The sequence below is a fragment of the Musca vetustissima genome, unplaced genomic scaffold (genome assembly GCF_032173495.1).
Source record: "Musca vetustissima isolate MV318-11 ecotype Yass unplaced genomic scaffold, APGP_CSIRO_Mvet_v1 utg8532, whole genome shotgun sequence".
NCBI classification, from domain to species: domain Eukaryota; kingdom Metazoa; phylum Arthropoda; class Insecta; order Diptera; family Muscidae; genus Musca; species Musca vetustissima.
Window position 1 is genome coordinate 1 of NW_026886332.1, and position 17,533 is coordinate 17,533.

Consider the following 17,533-nt stretch of genomic DNA (forward strand, 5'->3'; position numbering starts at 1 on the left):
CTTTTTTTATTGTAAGCAGTGTTTTTTTTTATACTTAATTCAATAAGATATAGAATAATAATAATTATATAAGTTTGTTTAGATTTCTTCATTTTTTATATTTTAATTTAGTTTTTAAACTATGTCTTAGAGTAATTAAAAATATATAGTCTTTCGTATTCAAAATCTTAAATTATAAAATGATTAAAAAACAAGAGTATAAAACATTTTACAAATTATTTGATTTTTTTTTTTTTTTTGTTATACACATTTCAACACAATAAGGTAAGGAAGGTGTAACTAGGATCATTGGCATGCTTATAGATTCTATAATGATCCCACAGCGTAAGGTGCCACACCATAATTTGGTTAACTTTGATTTTCACGATGAAAACCCGCCCCCAATGATTGGAGTTCATTATTTTGTGTGGAAACCTCAAAAAAAGATTGAAACATTTAAACAATTTTCATTTCGTTTTCGTTTTCAACATGCCTTGCACTGTTTATTTTTCGTTTTTTTTTCTCTTTTTTTGTATTTAAATAAGGTGGGTATACTTAAAAAAACGTTTGATGAAAAACACAAAAAACGAACTTTCCATTAACCCCCCGACTACTGTCTCTTTGTTGCTTACCAAAAAAACAAATTTATAAAATAAAATAATACATTACAATATTCCCACCATTGGACAAAAAATTCGTTACTTCGTTTCACTCCCTCCCTCTCGTTTTTTGTTTTCTCTAAGAACTAAGTTTGTTTTTTTATAATTGTACAAAGTAATGTAAAAAAAATGGTAGAGATTTCTTGCATGTGTTGGTGTGTGAGTGTGTGTGGTTTGTTTTCTAATTTGTTTTTCTGTTACATTTGAAAACTGTTTTTATGTAAACAATGGCAAATGATAGAAATCAAACCCTCGATAACCCTTTGCCGCCAGCCATATATAGACCACATGATAGGCACCGGGTATAAAACATATTAGACCCGCCACAAAGAATACAACACCCTGTGATGTATTCGCTGGATCGGCCACGGCAAATGTGCCCATCACAAAAAGTCCAGTGCCAACAATGAGTAGGGTAACAGCGGCCAAGACAGTGCGCCAATTTTCTCGTACCTTTGGATGCCGCCAACAATATGTGCTAACTTCGTCTGTGGAGATGTTGCCATATTCTTGTATTAGGGAATCACTGTCACGTGATGTGGTATCTTCGGTATATTTGTTGTAGCCCCTGAAAGGAAACAATACAATAAATAAAAAATAGGTGAATTGGAAAATAAAAATTAAAAACATCAACATTATTATAAAGTGTGAAAAAGGTATTAAGGTCGGTCGGGAGGAATTTTTTATATACTCCAACCATAGGCATACTGACAGTTATTTGAAATTGAATGATTTTGAGAAGTGTTGGTAAACGGCCGCGAGAACATTAGAAACTAATGGACCCTCCACCTGGCACCAGAAATACTAAATTTAAACAACTTTAAAAATACAGAAAATCGGGGGTATATGGGGACCTATACCTAAAAGTGTACCAATATTGATCATAATAAATATATTGAAAATGTTGCACAGAATTACAAACTAAAATATCAATTAATTTAATTGAAAAGGTATCCAAAATCGTAAATATATCAGAAATTCGGGGATACCATTATATGGGAGCAATACTGAAATGTGAACCGAATTTCATGTGCCTGCAGATAAAAGACAACTGTATTCAACATTCCCTATCTCAATTCCATCGGAAGGTAGCAGACGAAGGAGTTTTATACGCTATGGGGTCGGAAATGATTATATCGATGAGGTACTCCATTTAATGGTAAAGGGTATAAAAATCTATGTTCAAAACTCTGCTAGTAATTGAAAAATGTTGTCTGAAAGTCCATAGTTATAATTCGTTGGGTCCTTAAAAATACTTTTATACCCTACACAACTATGTTGTCAGGGTATTATAGCTTTGTGCAACACCAAGAGTTTGTAACGCCGCGAAATATTGGTTCTAGACCAACTTTAAAGTATACCGATCATATCTCGACTAGCTGAGTCGATATAGACATGTGTCCGTCCGTCCGTCTGTCCATTATAATTTGTAAACACGATACAGGCCATAGTTATGGACCAATCTTCACGAAATTTTACATGTAGGATGGGTTCGGCTCAATGAAGACCCCTATTGTTTTTGGTGAAGATCGGTTAATATTTAGGGGATGAAATGGGTAAAATACTTAATTTTTGTTGTTATTTCTGGTCGCTCCAGAGACCGCAATTATCGCCCGAAAATCGCGATTTTTTACATGGAGAAGGGGATTGGGCCAAAGAATAAACATGCCTGTTTTGATAAAGATCGGTCAATATTTAGCGGGTCAAATGGACCAAGACTTTTGTTTGAAAAATGACAAAATTTGTATTCTATAGCGATAGGTTGGTAGTATATCCAAGAGTAATGATTGACCTTCAAATTGTCGTATGTACTCGGATGTGGAAGTTACATTTAAATATTGACAGGGGCTTACGTATTCATTTTTGGGTTACTACATTACCACACTGGAAGGGGGAAATGTAGCGCTTGTAGCTTTAATATGTTCCCAGAGGTTGCAGTTATGGTCAAGGACAATGCCTATAATTTTCGGTGATGATCACATAAAAAAAATGGGATGAAGTGGACCGAAAACATAATTTATTTTTTCGAGTCGATATATATGTCACAAGCCGAACATCACAACACAACCCAAGGTAAAGGTAATCTGGATAAGTAATTAGCAGGGCTGTACTGAATATTTGGAATATTCGGAAAATATGCCAGTGTAAGGAAGAGCTGCTGTTTACCTCTAATCGGTCAAAAGAGTGCAAATATCACGAAATATTGCCCAGGCTCGAAATAAACATCCACAGAAAGATGGAGTTCCGTGGTAGTTGTGTAGGGTATCGCATAGTCGGCCCCGTCCGACTATACTGCTCACTGGTTAAAAATACCCTATTGGCCATTAAAAAACCTCTTTGAATATTAAGAGACCTAAAAAAGTATGTTTTTATTTAAAGATTTTTTAATCCTCTCTTATAGGATTAAATGAAAATCCCTTGGGGTCCCCCACCCATTCTCGGTTTCAAAAAGTTTAATTTTGTATTTTGATTTAATTCGAACCTACACTAATTCAAGAATGTCCCTATAAATTTTCAAGTCAAAATCTCAACAATTTTTGGAGATATAGCCGATTTATTGCATTAGCATCCAGTGACAGCAAGAGGACTTTTAAAACTTTAAACGCGTTTTTCTCCCAACATCGTTTTTGCGAATGGCGGGCACGATAACTCAAAAATTAATAACCCATTTGAGCCAGACATGTACTCTTTCTTACACCGATGGAATTTTGGGATTTCGATGTTTCAGTGGGGATACCCGCCATCAAAAATAAGGACATTTCTTTGATCACAAAAAACAAAAACAATTTTTTTTTTGTAAATTATTTTCCCTTAATCAATACTCTTTACAAGGTCTATAGGTCATTTATGAAATATTTTGAAAAATTCATATTTAAAAGAAATCGTTTCTAGGTCAGATTCTCGAACAAATCATTTGTAAAAACACACACATATCACCTTGTTGGCACTTGAAAAATTGTGTTGTTTTATTCATTTCCAGACCAATTAAATTAAAGTAATTTCGGATTATTTAAAAAAAAAGTGAACTTTTTGGCTCTTCTGACGAGTTTTAATAATAAACTTTTCTTTAGATAAATTTGTAGGGTGTAGGTTTCCTTGTTGGTCTGTTGGTTATTAACACCAACAATTGAAAGAAAATGAAATTGAAGAACTATTCAAATACGATTTACTTTTCACTGCAGTATCTTGAGGCAGGCAGACATCCACACAATCGCTCTGTGTAAACAAACCAGGCAAAAGTGCATTGCAGACATCGCTACACTACACACAACTACACCACTTATTCAAGGTTGTTACTAAAAATATAAATCTTTCTCTCCTTCTCTGTGTGTTGTAATTTTAATTAATTTAGTAAACGTTGTGTCTGCAGTGTAAGTCATTAAGACGTTTTTATTTTTATATAAAATACAAATAAAAATGACGGCAAATGAAACTAATAATGTAAACGGCAAGGCAATACAGCACAAATTGCAACAGTAGTCTGTCTATTCGTGCATTATTTAAATAAAACGCATTTTTGTTTGTTTGTTTATAAATTCAATAAATTCCATTGTAACTAATATAGACATAAGTCGCATTCAAGACAAACACGCACACACATAGTCAATTTCATGTTTTGTTTTTATCGAATTTGTATTCGCTAATCGTAGCTATCGAATATAGTAAATGCATTAATGATCGGACATTTGTCTATCTTCTTCAATGCATATCAATTGCGAGAATAAATATTTATATTCATATGTGTGTCTGTAGACAATATCCATAAAATGTATTGTAAGTCGCCTAATTTTGTCGTTATAAACGTGGTGCACATGGGGGACTTGTAGGACCTATACATTATTTCTCCAACGATTTTTAATGATGGTCCTTAACATAAACGCCTACAGCTATTTAGGTCTTAAAAAATATGCTTTAAAAATCAACACCTATTTTTCTGCTGCCCTTAAAAGAAATATTTTTTTAAATTCTTGCATATACTTCTTTTGGTCCGACCACAAAAGAAAACATTTTTTAATGCTTTTTTCTGCTGAAACTACAAAAACTAATCTTAGAAAAACCCACGCTTATAGACCTACGTTGGCCCTTAAAAATATTATTTAAAAAAATACGCGGTCATAGCTCTGTTAGTCTTTGAACGATATTCTCTAAAAATCAGGTCCATTTAGATAAATTCGAATTTAATTAGCAAAGACGCGAACCGATATTTTAACATAGTGTTAACATAGGGTTAACAGTGTCGTTAACAGACCTCTGTTATCGTTAAAATTACTAAAAAATAATGATTTGTTCATGAAATTATTAATTTCATATATTAATTAAACTAAATAAAGATATTATGATGGATAATTTCACCTATTAAAGTTTCAAAAATATTATAAGGTAGTTTTGGCGAAAAATAATTAGTGCCAATAACGCAACTGGATGAACAAGTCCAATGTCCATTAAGTCTCCCGGGATAATTCTGCCGGGTCAATATTGGTATCTATGGAAAGCTTATGAAGTGTACTACACATTAGCATTGCAAAAAGGATACCAAGTTCGGGCCGATTTCGCCGTATTTGGCAATTTCTGAAAAAATCCTTTGAAAAGGATATTTCCAGTGGAGAATATGATTTCCAGGACAATTCTGCCGGGTCAATATTGGTATCTATGGAAAGCTTATGAAGTGTACTACACATTAGCATTGCAAAAAGGATACCAAGTTCGGGCCGATTCCGCCGTATTTGGCAATTTCTGAAAAAATCCTTTGAAAAGGATATTTCCAGTGGAGAATATGATTTCCAGGACAATTCTGCCGGGTCAATATTGGTATCTATGGAAAGCTTATGAAGTGTACTACTCATTGGCATTGCAAAAAGGATACCAAGTTCGGGCCGATTCCGCCGTATTTGGCAATTTCTGAAAAAATCCTTTAAAAAGGATATTTCCAGTGGAGAATATGATTTCCAGGACAATTCTGCCGGGTCAGTATTGGTATCTATGGAAAGCTTATGAAGTGTACTACTCATTGGCATTGCAAAAAGGATACCAAGTTCGGGCCGATTCCGCCGTATTTGGCAATTTCTGAAAAAATCCTTTGAAAAGGATATTTCCAGTGGAGAATATGATTTCCAGGACAATTCTGCTGGGTTAATATTGGTATCTATGGAAAGCTTATAAAGTGTACTACTAATTGGCATTGCAAAAAGGATACCAAGTTCGGGCCGATTCCGCCGTATTTTGCAATTTCTGAAAAAATCCTTTGAAAAGGATATTTCCAGTGGAGAATATGATTTCCAGGACAATTCTGCCGGGTCAATATTGGTATCTATGGAAAGCTTATGAAGTGTACTACACATTAGCATTGCAAAAAGGATACGAAGTTCGGGCCGATTCCGCCGTATTTGGCAATTTCTGAAAAAATCCTTTGAAAAGGATATTTCCAGTGGAGAATATGATTTCCAGGACAATTCTGCCGGGTCAATATTGGTATCTATGGAAAGCTTATGAAGTGTACTACTCATTGGCATTGCAAAAAGGATACCAAGTTCGGGCCGATTCCGCCGTATTTGGCAATTTCTGAAGAAATCCTTTAAAAATGATATTTCCAGTGGAGAATATGATTTCCAGGACAATTCTGCCGGGTCAATATTGGTATCTATGGAAAGCTTATGAAGTGTACTACACATTAGCATTGCAAAAAGGATACGAAGTTCGGGCCGATTCCGCCGTATTTGGCAATTTCTGAAAAAATCCTTTGAAAAGGATATTTCCAGTGGAGAATATGATTTCCAGGACAATTCTGCCGGGTCAATATTGGTATCTATGGAAAGCTTATGAAGTGTACTACACATTAGCATTGCAAAAAGGATACCAAGTTCTGGCCGATTCCGCCGTATTTGGCAATTTCTGAAAAAATCCTTTGAAAAGGATATTTCCAGTGGAGAATATGATTTCCAGGACAATTCTGCCGGGTTAATATTGGTATCTATGGAAAGCTTATAAAGAGTACTACTAATTGGCATTGCAAAAAGGATACCAAGTTCGGGCCGATTCCGCCGTATTTGGCAATTTCTGAAAAAAATCCTTTGAAAAGGATATTTCCAGTGGAGAATATGATTTCCAGGACAATTCTGCCGGGTCAATATTGGTATCTATGGAAAGCTTATGAAGTGTACTACACATTAGCATTGCAAAAAGGATACCAAGTTCGGGCCGATTCCGCCGTATTTGGCAATTTCTGAAAAAATCCTTTGAAAAGGATATTTCCAGTGGAGAATATGATTTCCAGGACAATTCTGCCGGGTCAATATTTTTTCAGAAATTGCCAAATACGGCGGAATCGGCCCGAATTTGGTATCCTTTTTGCAATGCTAATGTGTAGTACACTTCATAAGCTTTCCATAGATACCAATATTAACCCGGCAGAATTGTCCTGGAAATCATATTCTCCACTGGAAATATCCTTTTCAAAGGATTTTTTCAGAAATTGCCAAATACGGCGGAATCGGCCAGAACTTGGTATCCTTTTTGCAATGCTAATGTGTAGTACACTTCATAAGCTTTCCATAGATACCAATATTGACCCGGCAGAATTGTCCTGGAAATCATATTCTCCACTGGAAATATCCTTTTCAAAGCATTTTTTCAGAAATTGCCAAATACGGCGGAATCGGCCAGAACTTGGTATCCTTTTTGCAATGCTAATGTGTAGTACACTTCATAAGCTTTCCATAGATACCAATATTGACCCGGCAGAATTGTCCTGGAAATCATATTCTCCACTGGAAATATCCTTTTTAAAGGATTTCTTCAGAAATTGCCAAATACGGCGGAATCGGCCCGAACTTGGTATCCTTTTTGCAATGCCAATGAGTAGTACACTTCATAAGCTTTCCATAGATACCAATATTGACCCGGCAGAATTGTCCTGGAAATCATATTCTCCACTGGAAATATCCTTTTCAAAGGATTTTTTCAGAAATTGCCAAATACGGCGAAATCGGCCCGAACTTGGTATCCTTTTTGCAATGCCAATGAGTAGTACACTTCATAAGCTTTCCATAGATACCAATATTGACCCGGCAGAATTGTCCTGGAAATCATATTCTCCACTGGAAATATCCTTTTCAAAGGATTTTTTCAGAAATTGCCAAATACGGCGGAATCGGCCCGAACTTGGTATCCTTTTTGCAATGCCAATGAATAGTACACTTCATAAGCTTTCCATAGATACCAATATTGACCCGGCAGAATTGTCCTGGAAATCATATTCTCCACTGGAAATATCCTTTTCAAAGGATTTTTTCAGAAATTGCCAAATACGGCGGAATCCGCCCGAACTTGGTATCCTTTTTGCAATGCTAATGAGTAGTACACTTCGAAAGCTTTCTATAGATACCAATATTGACCCGGCAGAATTATCCCGGGAGACTTAATGGACATTGGACTTGTTCATCCAGTTGCGTTATTGGCACTAATTATTTTTCGCCAAAACTACCTTATAATATTTTTGAAACTTTAATAGATGAAATTATCCATCATAATATTTTAATTTAGTTTAATTAATATATGAAATTAATAATTTCATGAACAAATCATTATTTTTTAGTAATTTTAACGATAACAGAGGTCTGTTAACGACACTGTTAACCCTATGTTAACACTATGTTAAAATATCGGTTCGTGTCTTTGCTAATTAAATTCGAATTTATCTAAATGGACCTCTAAAAATCTACTCTTATAGAGCTCTTGTGGCCTTTTATAAATATTGTTTAAAAAATCAAGCTTATAAAAAAGATTGTTTAAAATCCTCGCACGTAGTAAGGGTTGTCCTTGAAAAATATTATTATAGAGCCCACAATACTATGGAGGGTATATTAATTTTGTGATTCCGTTTATAACTCATCCACATATTCATTTCCCACCCTATAAATTATATATATCCTTGATCAGGGTAAAATTCTAAGACGATCTAGCCATTTCCGTCTGTCCGTCTGTTGTAATCACGCCATCTTCTGAAGGAATTGAGATATGGTGCTGACATTTTGTAGCTCCAGGCAGGTCAAGTTCGAAGATGGGCTTTATCGGTCCACGTTTAGGCATAGCTCCCACATAAAGGTACCCTCTAATTTTCAGTACTTTGAGGGTTTTGAGTGTATTTTTCTACGAATTCGCTGAAATTTGGTACTGGTACATTGGATTTTTATTGGTTACCAAATTTCTCCATCAAAAATTTTAATATAGTTCCGCTTTTTCTGGTAGCCCCCATATAACGGTACCCTCTAATTTTCAGTATTTTGGAGGGTTTTGAGCTCGTTTTTCAACCGAATTGGCTGTAATTTAGTATTTTGAGTTCTTAATAGGTACCAAATCTTTCCACAAAAAATTATTACTATAGGTTAATTTTTGCGGATAGCCCCCATATAAGGGTAACCCCAATTTTCGGTATTTCAAATTCGTTTTTCAACCGAATTCGCTGCTATTTGGTATTTTGTAGTCGTATATGAAAACAAATCTCCCTATCAACAATTATTAATTTTCGCACCCTCTTTGGGGTAGTCCCCATATAACCACCTTTTTATATTAAAATAACCCGCATTTTTTTGTGACCATAGAACGATTTTATGTGCACATATTTAATGCAATTGTCCGAAATAAATTTGAACCAAATTTGACGTCGCTACACCCTTGCATTCGGAAGATACAGTACATTCTTTCTGCAAAATAAAAGTTCAATAACACGAAAACCAAATGCAAAATAGACGGAAAAATAATGTTAAATTATTCTCTATATTCTATTTTACAAGAATCCGAAATAATTCTGATGGCAGAATTCATACAATTCGAAGCGAATTAAATAATTTGGACTATATATACAAATTAGTACTGTACCCATTTTTGCCCTCTTCTCTATATTGAAAAGATCATAACTTTACCAAAAATTTGAATTTTTTTAGATTTTTCTTTTGATATGTGCCATAATTAGGTCTTGACATATGTATTCCAAAATATATATATATATATATATTTAATAGTTGTATATCCAATATCGGTTTAATACATTTTGCTGGCTGTGGGCAACTTTGAGCCATAAAGGGTTAAAATACCAAAGCGGACCTTGAAAATATCTATTAAATATCCAATGTGATTGTCTTGTAAATATATTCGTTAAACATAACATGATTTACTTCTATGATGGCCCTTGATCTTTGGAGGACATTCTTGAAATAAATCACGCTTTGAAAAAATATCCTTTTTGTTGGTCTTTGGAAGCTATGTCTATAGCTCCGTTTTTCCTTGAAAAAATATTCTTTACAGATCCATACTTTTAGCCCTTTATATTCTGTTGTAGTTTAAAAAATATTCGTTACAAAATCCACACTTATAGTTGGGACAGTCCTTGAAAAAATAGTCTTTAAATATATTATTAATAATCCGCGCATATAGCTGAAGTACTCTATCATTTTTATACCCTTCACCACACTGTGGTAAAAGGTATTATGTCCTTGTGCATATGTTTGTAACAAGCGAAAGGAAACGAGATATACACATGGTTCCTTTTGCATAGAATCACTTTCTGTCTGCCTGCCCATGTTAAATTGTAAACTAAGTACAGGTCGCATTTGTGAACCGATTTGGATGCAATGTGGCACTGCTACTTTTTGGGCCCAAGGTCGAACCCTATTGAAATTTAAGAAAATCGGTTCATATTAAGACATAGCTACCGTATATAGTTTCGTCCGATTTAAGATAAATGGGCACCAAAGTCCCTGTATATTTTCCGATTTGCATGAAATCCGGCATAGAGTTCTGATGTGTGATAAGTTTCGTGAAAATCGGTTCAGATTTTGATATAGCTCCCATATAAAGGTTTGTCCGATTTTATGTAAATAGTGCACCAAAGTCCCTTTATATCTTAAGATTAGTGTACTGAATTGAGGCTAGAATGATGTGTGTCAAGTTTCGAGGAAATCGGGCCAGATTTAGATATAGCTCCCATATATATTTTCGTCCGATTTAATGTAGATTGTGCACTAAATACAACCGGCACAAACTTTTGTACAATGTACTGAAGATACTATAATTGAATGTTTTGTACGTTGAAGTATTTCTAACAACCTATATATATATTTGTTAGTTCATGATAAGTGTATTTACAGAAATTTTGTGTTTTTTTTTTGTATTTGTATTTTTACTTGATGTTGTTGTTGTTCTGCATGTTCATGGGGATTTTTGTGCCTTTGAGATGAAAATCTATCCCTACCATAGCTCGTGTGTTAAGTTTCGAGAAAATCGGGTTAGATTTAGATTTAAGTTCGTTCAATTTCATATCAATGTTCCTTTGAAAAGGCGACGTCTGTTAGGGTACATATGTAGAATATTCCCAAAGTGGTGAAGGTTCATATAGTCGGCCCAGTCCGACTTTACTACTTTCCTTACTGGTTTTGAAATGTATATATATTTTTATCAGTCCGACTTAATACTTTCCATACTGGTTTTGAAATGTATATATTTTTATTATAGGGATAATAACCCTATAAACAATTATTATTTTTAAATCTCTGATAGGTCTTCAGAAAATTTTGAAAAATAAATCATTTTTCTAAAATTGTAATTAGTTGGACTTTATTTAGTGTATAGTATACAAATTATTTGATTGCAAACTTTTTTGTTACAGCTGATCGCCTATGGAATTTGCCATCTTCGGCAATGTTCATTTAAGCGAATCCTAATTGCGTCAATCATGAAGACGAATATACAATATATGCATATACACTGGTGACCAAAACTATAGCAACTAAAAACAAATGATGTGGGAGATACACTTAAATATTTACAGGTGCTTACCTACTGAGATATTATTTAGTAACCCATTACCATACTAGAGGGCGGAAATATGACGCTGGTCGCTTTGACATATTCCATGAGATTCCAGTTGTGGTCAAGGACAACGCCTGTAATTTTCGGTGATGATCAGATAATAATTTTGGGATGAAGTGGACTGAAAACTTAATTTTTTTTGAGTCGATCTATAGGCCACAATTTTAAGTAATTAGAAAGGTTGTACTGAATATTAGTAATATTCGAAATATATGTCAGTGTAAGAAAGAGGTGCTGTTGACTTCAAATCGGACAAGAGGATGCAAATATCACGAAATATTGCCTAGGCTCGGAATAAACATCCGCACAAAGTTAGAGTTCCGTGGTAGTTGTGTAAGGTATCGTATGGTCGGCCCCGTTTTAATTTTGGCCACCAGTGTACATCATATATAGATTGAGTTGAATAATTTTGTGTGCGAAGAAAAAATTTCAATATTTTTTTTTTATTTGATCAAATAATTTGCAAATATTTATTGCCGTTTTATTGATGGTGGGGAATAACAACTCAACGCTATTAAGTTGGATTTTTTTCTGTATGCATGCAATAACATACAATTCGAATGTAAGGAACACTTTTTATCGTCGCATTATTTGTTGCGTGCCCCAACTGGTGGTAATGACTGACTCAACAACACTTACAAATTTATATGTAGGTTTTTAGAGATTAAAGTGTTTGTTTTTCATATTTCAAAATTGTTTGTTAATTTTGGTTTTATTCAATGGTGACAATTTGATAATTATTATTTGATATCGTTAACAATATTTACGAAATAGTTTTGTAGGATAAAAGTTAAACACGAACGACGAGCCCCATATGCCAGCCAATAAAACGATTTCTTTTATACATCAAATTCAGAAAATTCGAAATAAATTAAATAAGATGCAAAACTACGTTTTCATTGCATGTATTCATTCAACATTATTTAATAACATTTCGAATTATCCAAAAATAATATGTCATTAAAAATTTGTTCCTACACATGCCGGCAACAACACACATTCTCACATTTTGTTTATGACGCTGATATTTTATGGCTCAATGATTTTGTTTATATGACAAATAATCTACTACAAATCGATACAAATAAATCATAATTTGGATTTTACGACATATAAACAATTTTTCTTGATTCTGTACAACGCGGCCCACACTTGCCACATTTAATCGATTTTTCTGTGCTTGGATGCATTATGAGGAAAAAGATTGTTTGCCTGCTTTTTGGAGGTCATTCATTATTTGATGACAGATTTTATTATTGCGAAATTAAAAGCAAATGCATACGCGTGGGAAAATCTGAGGAAAGGATTAAAAGCAGTAGACAATAGACATATTTTGACAGATTTCGGATTTTTAGATAATATGTTTTTCATCGGTCGTGAATTTTTAGAATTTGTTCATATTTTAAGAGAGCCCTAAGTGTGCATTTTTAAGGAACATTTTTGAATGACAAACAGATCTATAAGCCTGGATTTAATAAAAAATTTGTTTGTGGTTATTTTTTGAGAATAATGTTTCATGCAACACTTGGTTACGAAAAACCACCATCAAGAAACCCGTGGTACAATCAGGAGTGTCGTAATGCTACTGAGGCGAAAACCGCAGCGTATAGGGCAACACTGCAGACAGTAGTAACACGTAATGCGATGGAAAATTATCAAGAGAGGAGAAACGTATTTTCAGAAAAAGAAGAACGGACAAGAAAAACGTGAGCGTGAGAAAATCGAGATGTGCAGGAGTCAGAATGAGGTCCGGAAATTTTACCAACGAGTAAAACACCAAACCGAGTGCTTTGTGCAGGCACATACTTCTGTAGAGATGAAGATGGAAAACTGGCGACAGATACAGAAAGCGTGCTGGGGATCTGGAAGGAGCATTTTGAAAAGCTTTTGGTATCAAATAGCTGCAGTGAAGAAGATGCCCCAGAACCAATAATAGATGACAGTATAGCCAAGATGAGGTCAGAGTAGCAATTAATCGGCTAACGAACAATAAAGCAGCAGGTGCCGATGGCTTTCCAGTCTAACTATTCAAGGTCAGATGCTGGTCAGGAGTATGCACCAGCTGATTTTTACAAGTTGGGTAGAGAAATGCATGCCCAGTGATTCGAACCTCAGCATCCTATGTCCCGTGAACAAAAAGGACGACAAGACGATATGTGCAAGATATAGAGGAATAAGTCTCCTTCCCATCGCATATAAAGTGGTATCCAGCGTGTTGTGTGAACGACTGAAGGTAATGGTCAATGACATTATTGGACCATACCAATGCGGCTTCAGGATTGGCAAATCCACCATTGACCAGATTTTCACTCTGCGCCAAATCCTGAAAAAGACCCACGAAAAACACATCGACACATATCACCAATTCGTTGACTATAAAGCCGCATTCGACAGTCCTATCCGTTCAAAGGTGTTTAAAGCCATGTCTGCTTTCGGCATTCCTGATACGGCTATGCAGGTTAACTTTAACTGGCACAAGATCAGCTCTTAAAGTCGGAAAGGACCTCTCGGAGCCATTTAATGCCGAACGTGGATTCAGACAAGGTGACAGTTTGTCGTGGGACCTTTTTAACATCCAACTGGAAAAGGTCATACGAGAGGCAAAAGTGAACAGAAATATACACCAAACAACACATGTTAGTCGCCTACGCCGATGACATCGATATAATGGGTTGAACATTGCGAGCGGTAACAGATACGTTTGAACAAATTGAAAAGGAGTCTGCCAAAGTGGGTCTGGTAGTAAACGCGAGACGTCCAGTAGACTCGGACCAACTGTGGAACTTGAGAACTACAGCTTCGAGGTAATCAAAGAGTTTATATACCTTGGTACCGTCATAAACAAAACAAATGACAAATGATGGCCAACCGATGCTTCTATGGTCTAGGAAAGCAGTTTAGAAACAAGGCTACCTCCCGCCAGACCAAACTCACACTTTACAAGACGCTGATACTACCCGTGCTGTTATATGGATCTGAAGCATGGGTACTTGCTCAAGCAGATGAGGCAGCTCTTGGGGTGTTTGAAAGAAAAATTTTCCGAAAGATCTAGATCTGAATATCTGCCTCGAGTGAACCACGAGATTTACAATTAATACGCGGACATCGACCTAGTCAGTCGTATTGAGCTGCAGCGACTACGGTGGCTATGCCATGTTGTGCGAATGAATGAGAATGCCCCAGCTCAAAAGGCATATAAAAGCAAGCCTACTGATGGTTCCTGTAGAAGGAGAAGGCCACGAATTAGATAGAAAGACCAAGTAGAAAACAACATCTTGGAACGTGGTCTTCATAATTTGGTGGATTTGCGCACAAGACCGACGCGCTTGGAAATCTTTTTTAAGCTCGGATTATGGAACAACCGTTCTGTAACAAGCCAGTTAAGTAAGTAAAGAGATGAACGTGATTTTTAAATTACAACGTCGTCGTTTATTTTTTCAATACCAAAAGAACCTGAAGCAGATTTTAAATATTTTTAATATAAATATGTTATCATACCTTTGTGTCCTTTTTATGCTCTTTGTATGTGTCACATCTATTATGCATTTTTCTAATCTTTACTCAATACTTGCCAGAGTGTTGCTCTCTCTCTAATACAAAAATTTAAAATACATGCATAGAACAAGGTGACCTATTTTTTGCGGACATATTCTTTTGTAGCTGAATGTTTGTTGAACTGAGATTTAAATGCAGAACGAAACCTTTTCGTTTGAAGACGAATTATTTCTTTTGAAATCACATAATGTTTACATATGTATATTTAATTTTTTATGAAGTGTTATGGGTTTGTGAAAGGTTTGGAATTAAATTCGTTGGTAAATGTTTTTGGATAATTTTTGAAGTTGTAAGTATTTTATTAAAAAAAAACCTTTCTAAAGTATATTTTAGGGGGACCAACATACGGTGGACCATAACACGAATAAGCGTGGCTTTTAAAGAATATTTTCCGAAAGACCACCAGTAAGACAAATATTTTCAAGAGGACGAACAAGTGTCGATTTTTTAATGATTCAGGAGGACCAACAGATAAATAAGCATAGAGTTTTTAAGATTCGTTTTATTACACATGGATTTGTGAAGAATCAATTAAAAACATTTTATTCTGTATAATTATACCCTACAAAAAATGTTGTAAGGGTATTATAGCTTTGTGCAGCCCCAAAAGTTTGTAACGCCGCGAAATATTGGTCCTAGACCCACCTTCAAGTATACCGATCGTCATATCTCGACTAGCTGAGCCGATCTAGGCATGTGTGTCCGTCCGTCCGTCCATTATAATTTGTAAACACGATACAGGCCACAGTTATGGACCAATCTTCACGAAATTTTGCATGTAGGAAGGGTTGTGGCCAATGAAGACCCCTATTGTTTTTGGTAAAGATAGGTTAATATTCAGGGGATGAAATGGACCATATACTTGATTTTTGTACGTTTTTCTGGTCGCTCCAGAGGTCGCAATTATGAACCGAACATTACAAAACTTTACATGGAGAACGTGATCGGGCTAAAAAAATGCATGCCTGCTTTGATAAAGATCGGTCAATATTTAGCGGGTCAAATGGACCTTGACTTTTGTGTGAAAAATTACAAAATTTGTATTCTATGGCGTATATATGCCCCTGAAGGACATAGACCCGATAAGTTGTTAGTATATCCAAGATACCAAATATATTGATGTATCTATTCGGATGTGGGAGTTACACTTAAATATTTGCAGGCGTATACGTATTCAGATATTATTTAGTAACCCACTACCACATTAGAGGGCGAAAATATAGCACTGATCGCTTTGAAATTTTCCATGAAGTTCCAACTATGGTCAAGGACAACGCCTATAATTTTCGGAGATGATCAGAATAAAATTTTGGGATGAAGTGGATCGAAAACTTTATTTCTTTGTGTGTTTTCTAAACGAATATAAGCCGAACATCACAACTCAACCCACCGTGAAGGGAACCTGGGCAAGTAATTTGAGGGGCTGTACTGAATATTTGTAATATTCGGAACATGTAGGGAAGATGTGCTGTTGACCTCTAATCGGGCAAGTCAGAGCAAATATCACGAAATATTGCCCAGGCTCGGAATAAACATCCGAGTTCCGTGGTAGTTGAGTTCAGATCTAACTATGGACCACACAAATCACAAGAAAAAATTTAAAAAATTCAAATTTTTGGTAAAGTTATGAGCTTTTTAATATAGAGAAAAGGGCAAAAATGTGTACAGTACTAATTTGTGTATACAGTCCAAATTATTTAAATCGCTTCGTATTCGAAATGTACGAATTCTGTCATCAGATTTTTTTTTTTGATTCTTGTAAAACAGAATATAGAGAATAATTTTAAATGATTTTTTCTTCGATTTTGCATTTGGGTTTCTTGATATTGAGAACAAAAGGGGTAATTTTTCAAGAATATATTCAGGAGGACGTACAGACGGATAGGTGTGGATTTTAAAAGCATATTTTCAGGATAACCAAACGACGAATAGATGTAGAAGGATTACTGACAATGTTTGTGCCTCGTTTTTTGAATGAAATTCTCATCTTCATATACCCATAATTGTTAACTAGGATAACTATTATACAACGTGTTTGTTAAAAACTAAATATTATAGAGACTATTAAATTGAAACTATTGCGTTTTAAAATATGACTTAGTTTTTACGTTTTAATGCGGAAATTAGCATTCGTCAAGAACAAAATGTGTAATAATTATAGATATTTGTTCAAAGTCAAGCTACATGTGAAATTAATATGAGTTAGTTTTCTCTCTCATAGCTAAACGTAACAATATAGTATTTGACCTAACTTGCTATAAATAAAATTAAATATTATTTACTTTGAATAACCACATCGAAATCTAGATATTAAAAAAAATGATTCCATTCAAAACATTGGAAGATATAAAAATAACCTCTGTAAAATTAATTCCGGCATAACGTGTTATAGCCACTATATAGCCACAAACGAGTATGTAGCCTGACAATAGCCAATAATGATTACATCTCTATTAACCCCAGTTTCGTTCTCTGTC

The 17,533-nt window shown here is 34.9% G+C and overlaps 1 protein-coding gene across 1 annotated transcript in view; it reads right to left on the bottom strand.

Moving 5' to 3' along the window:
- Positions 1-828: 828 nt before the first annotated feature.
- The window catches only part of LOC133333839 (transmembrane protein 134-like), a 67,493-nt gene continuing 50,788 nt past the window's right edge, over positions 829-17,533 (bottom strand). The window contains exon 2 of the mRNA XM_061542151.1: positions 829-1,206. Coding sequence (XP_061398135.1) covers positions 855-1,206 — 352 coding nt within the window. The 3' untranslated portion in view covers positions 829-854. The remainder of the gene's footprint in view (positions 1,207-17,533) is intronic.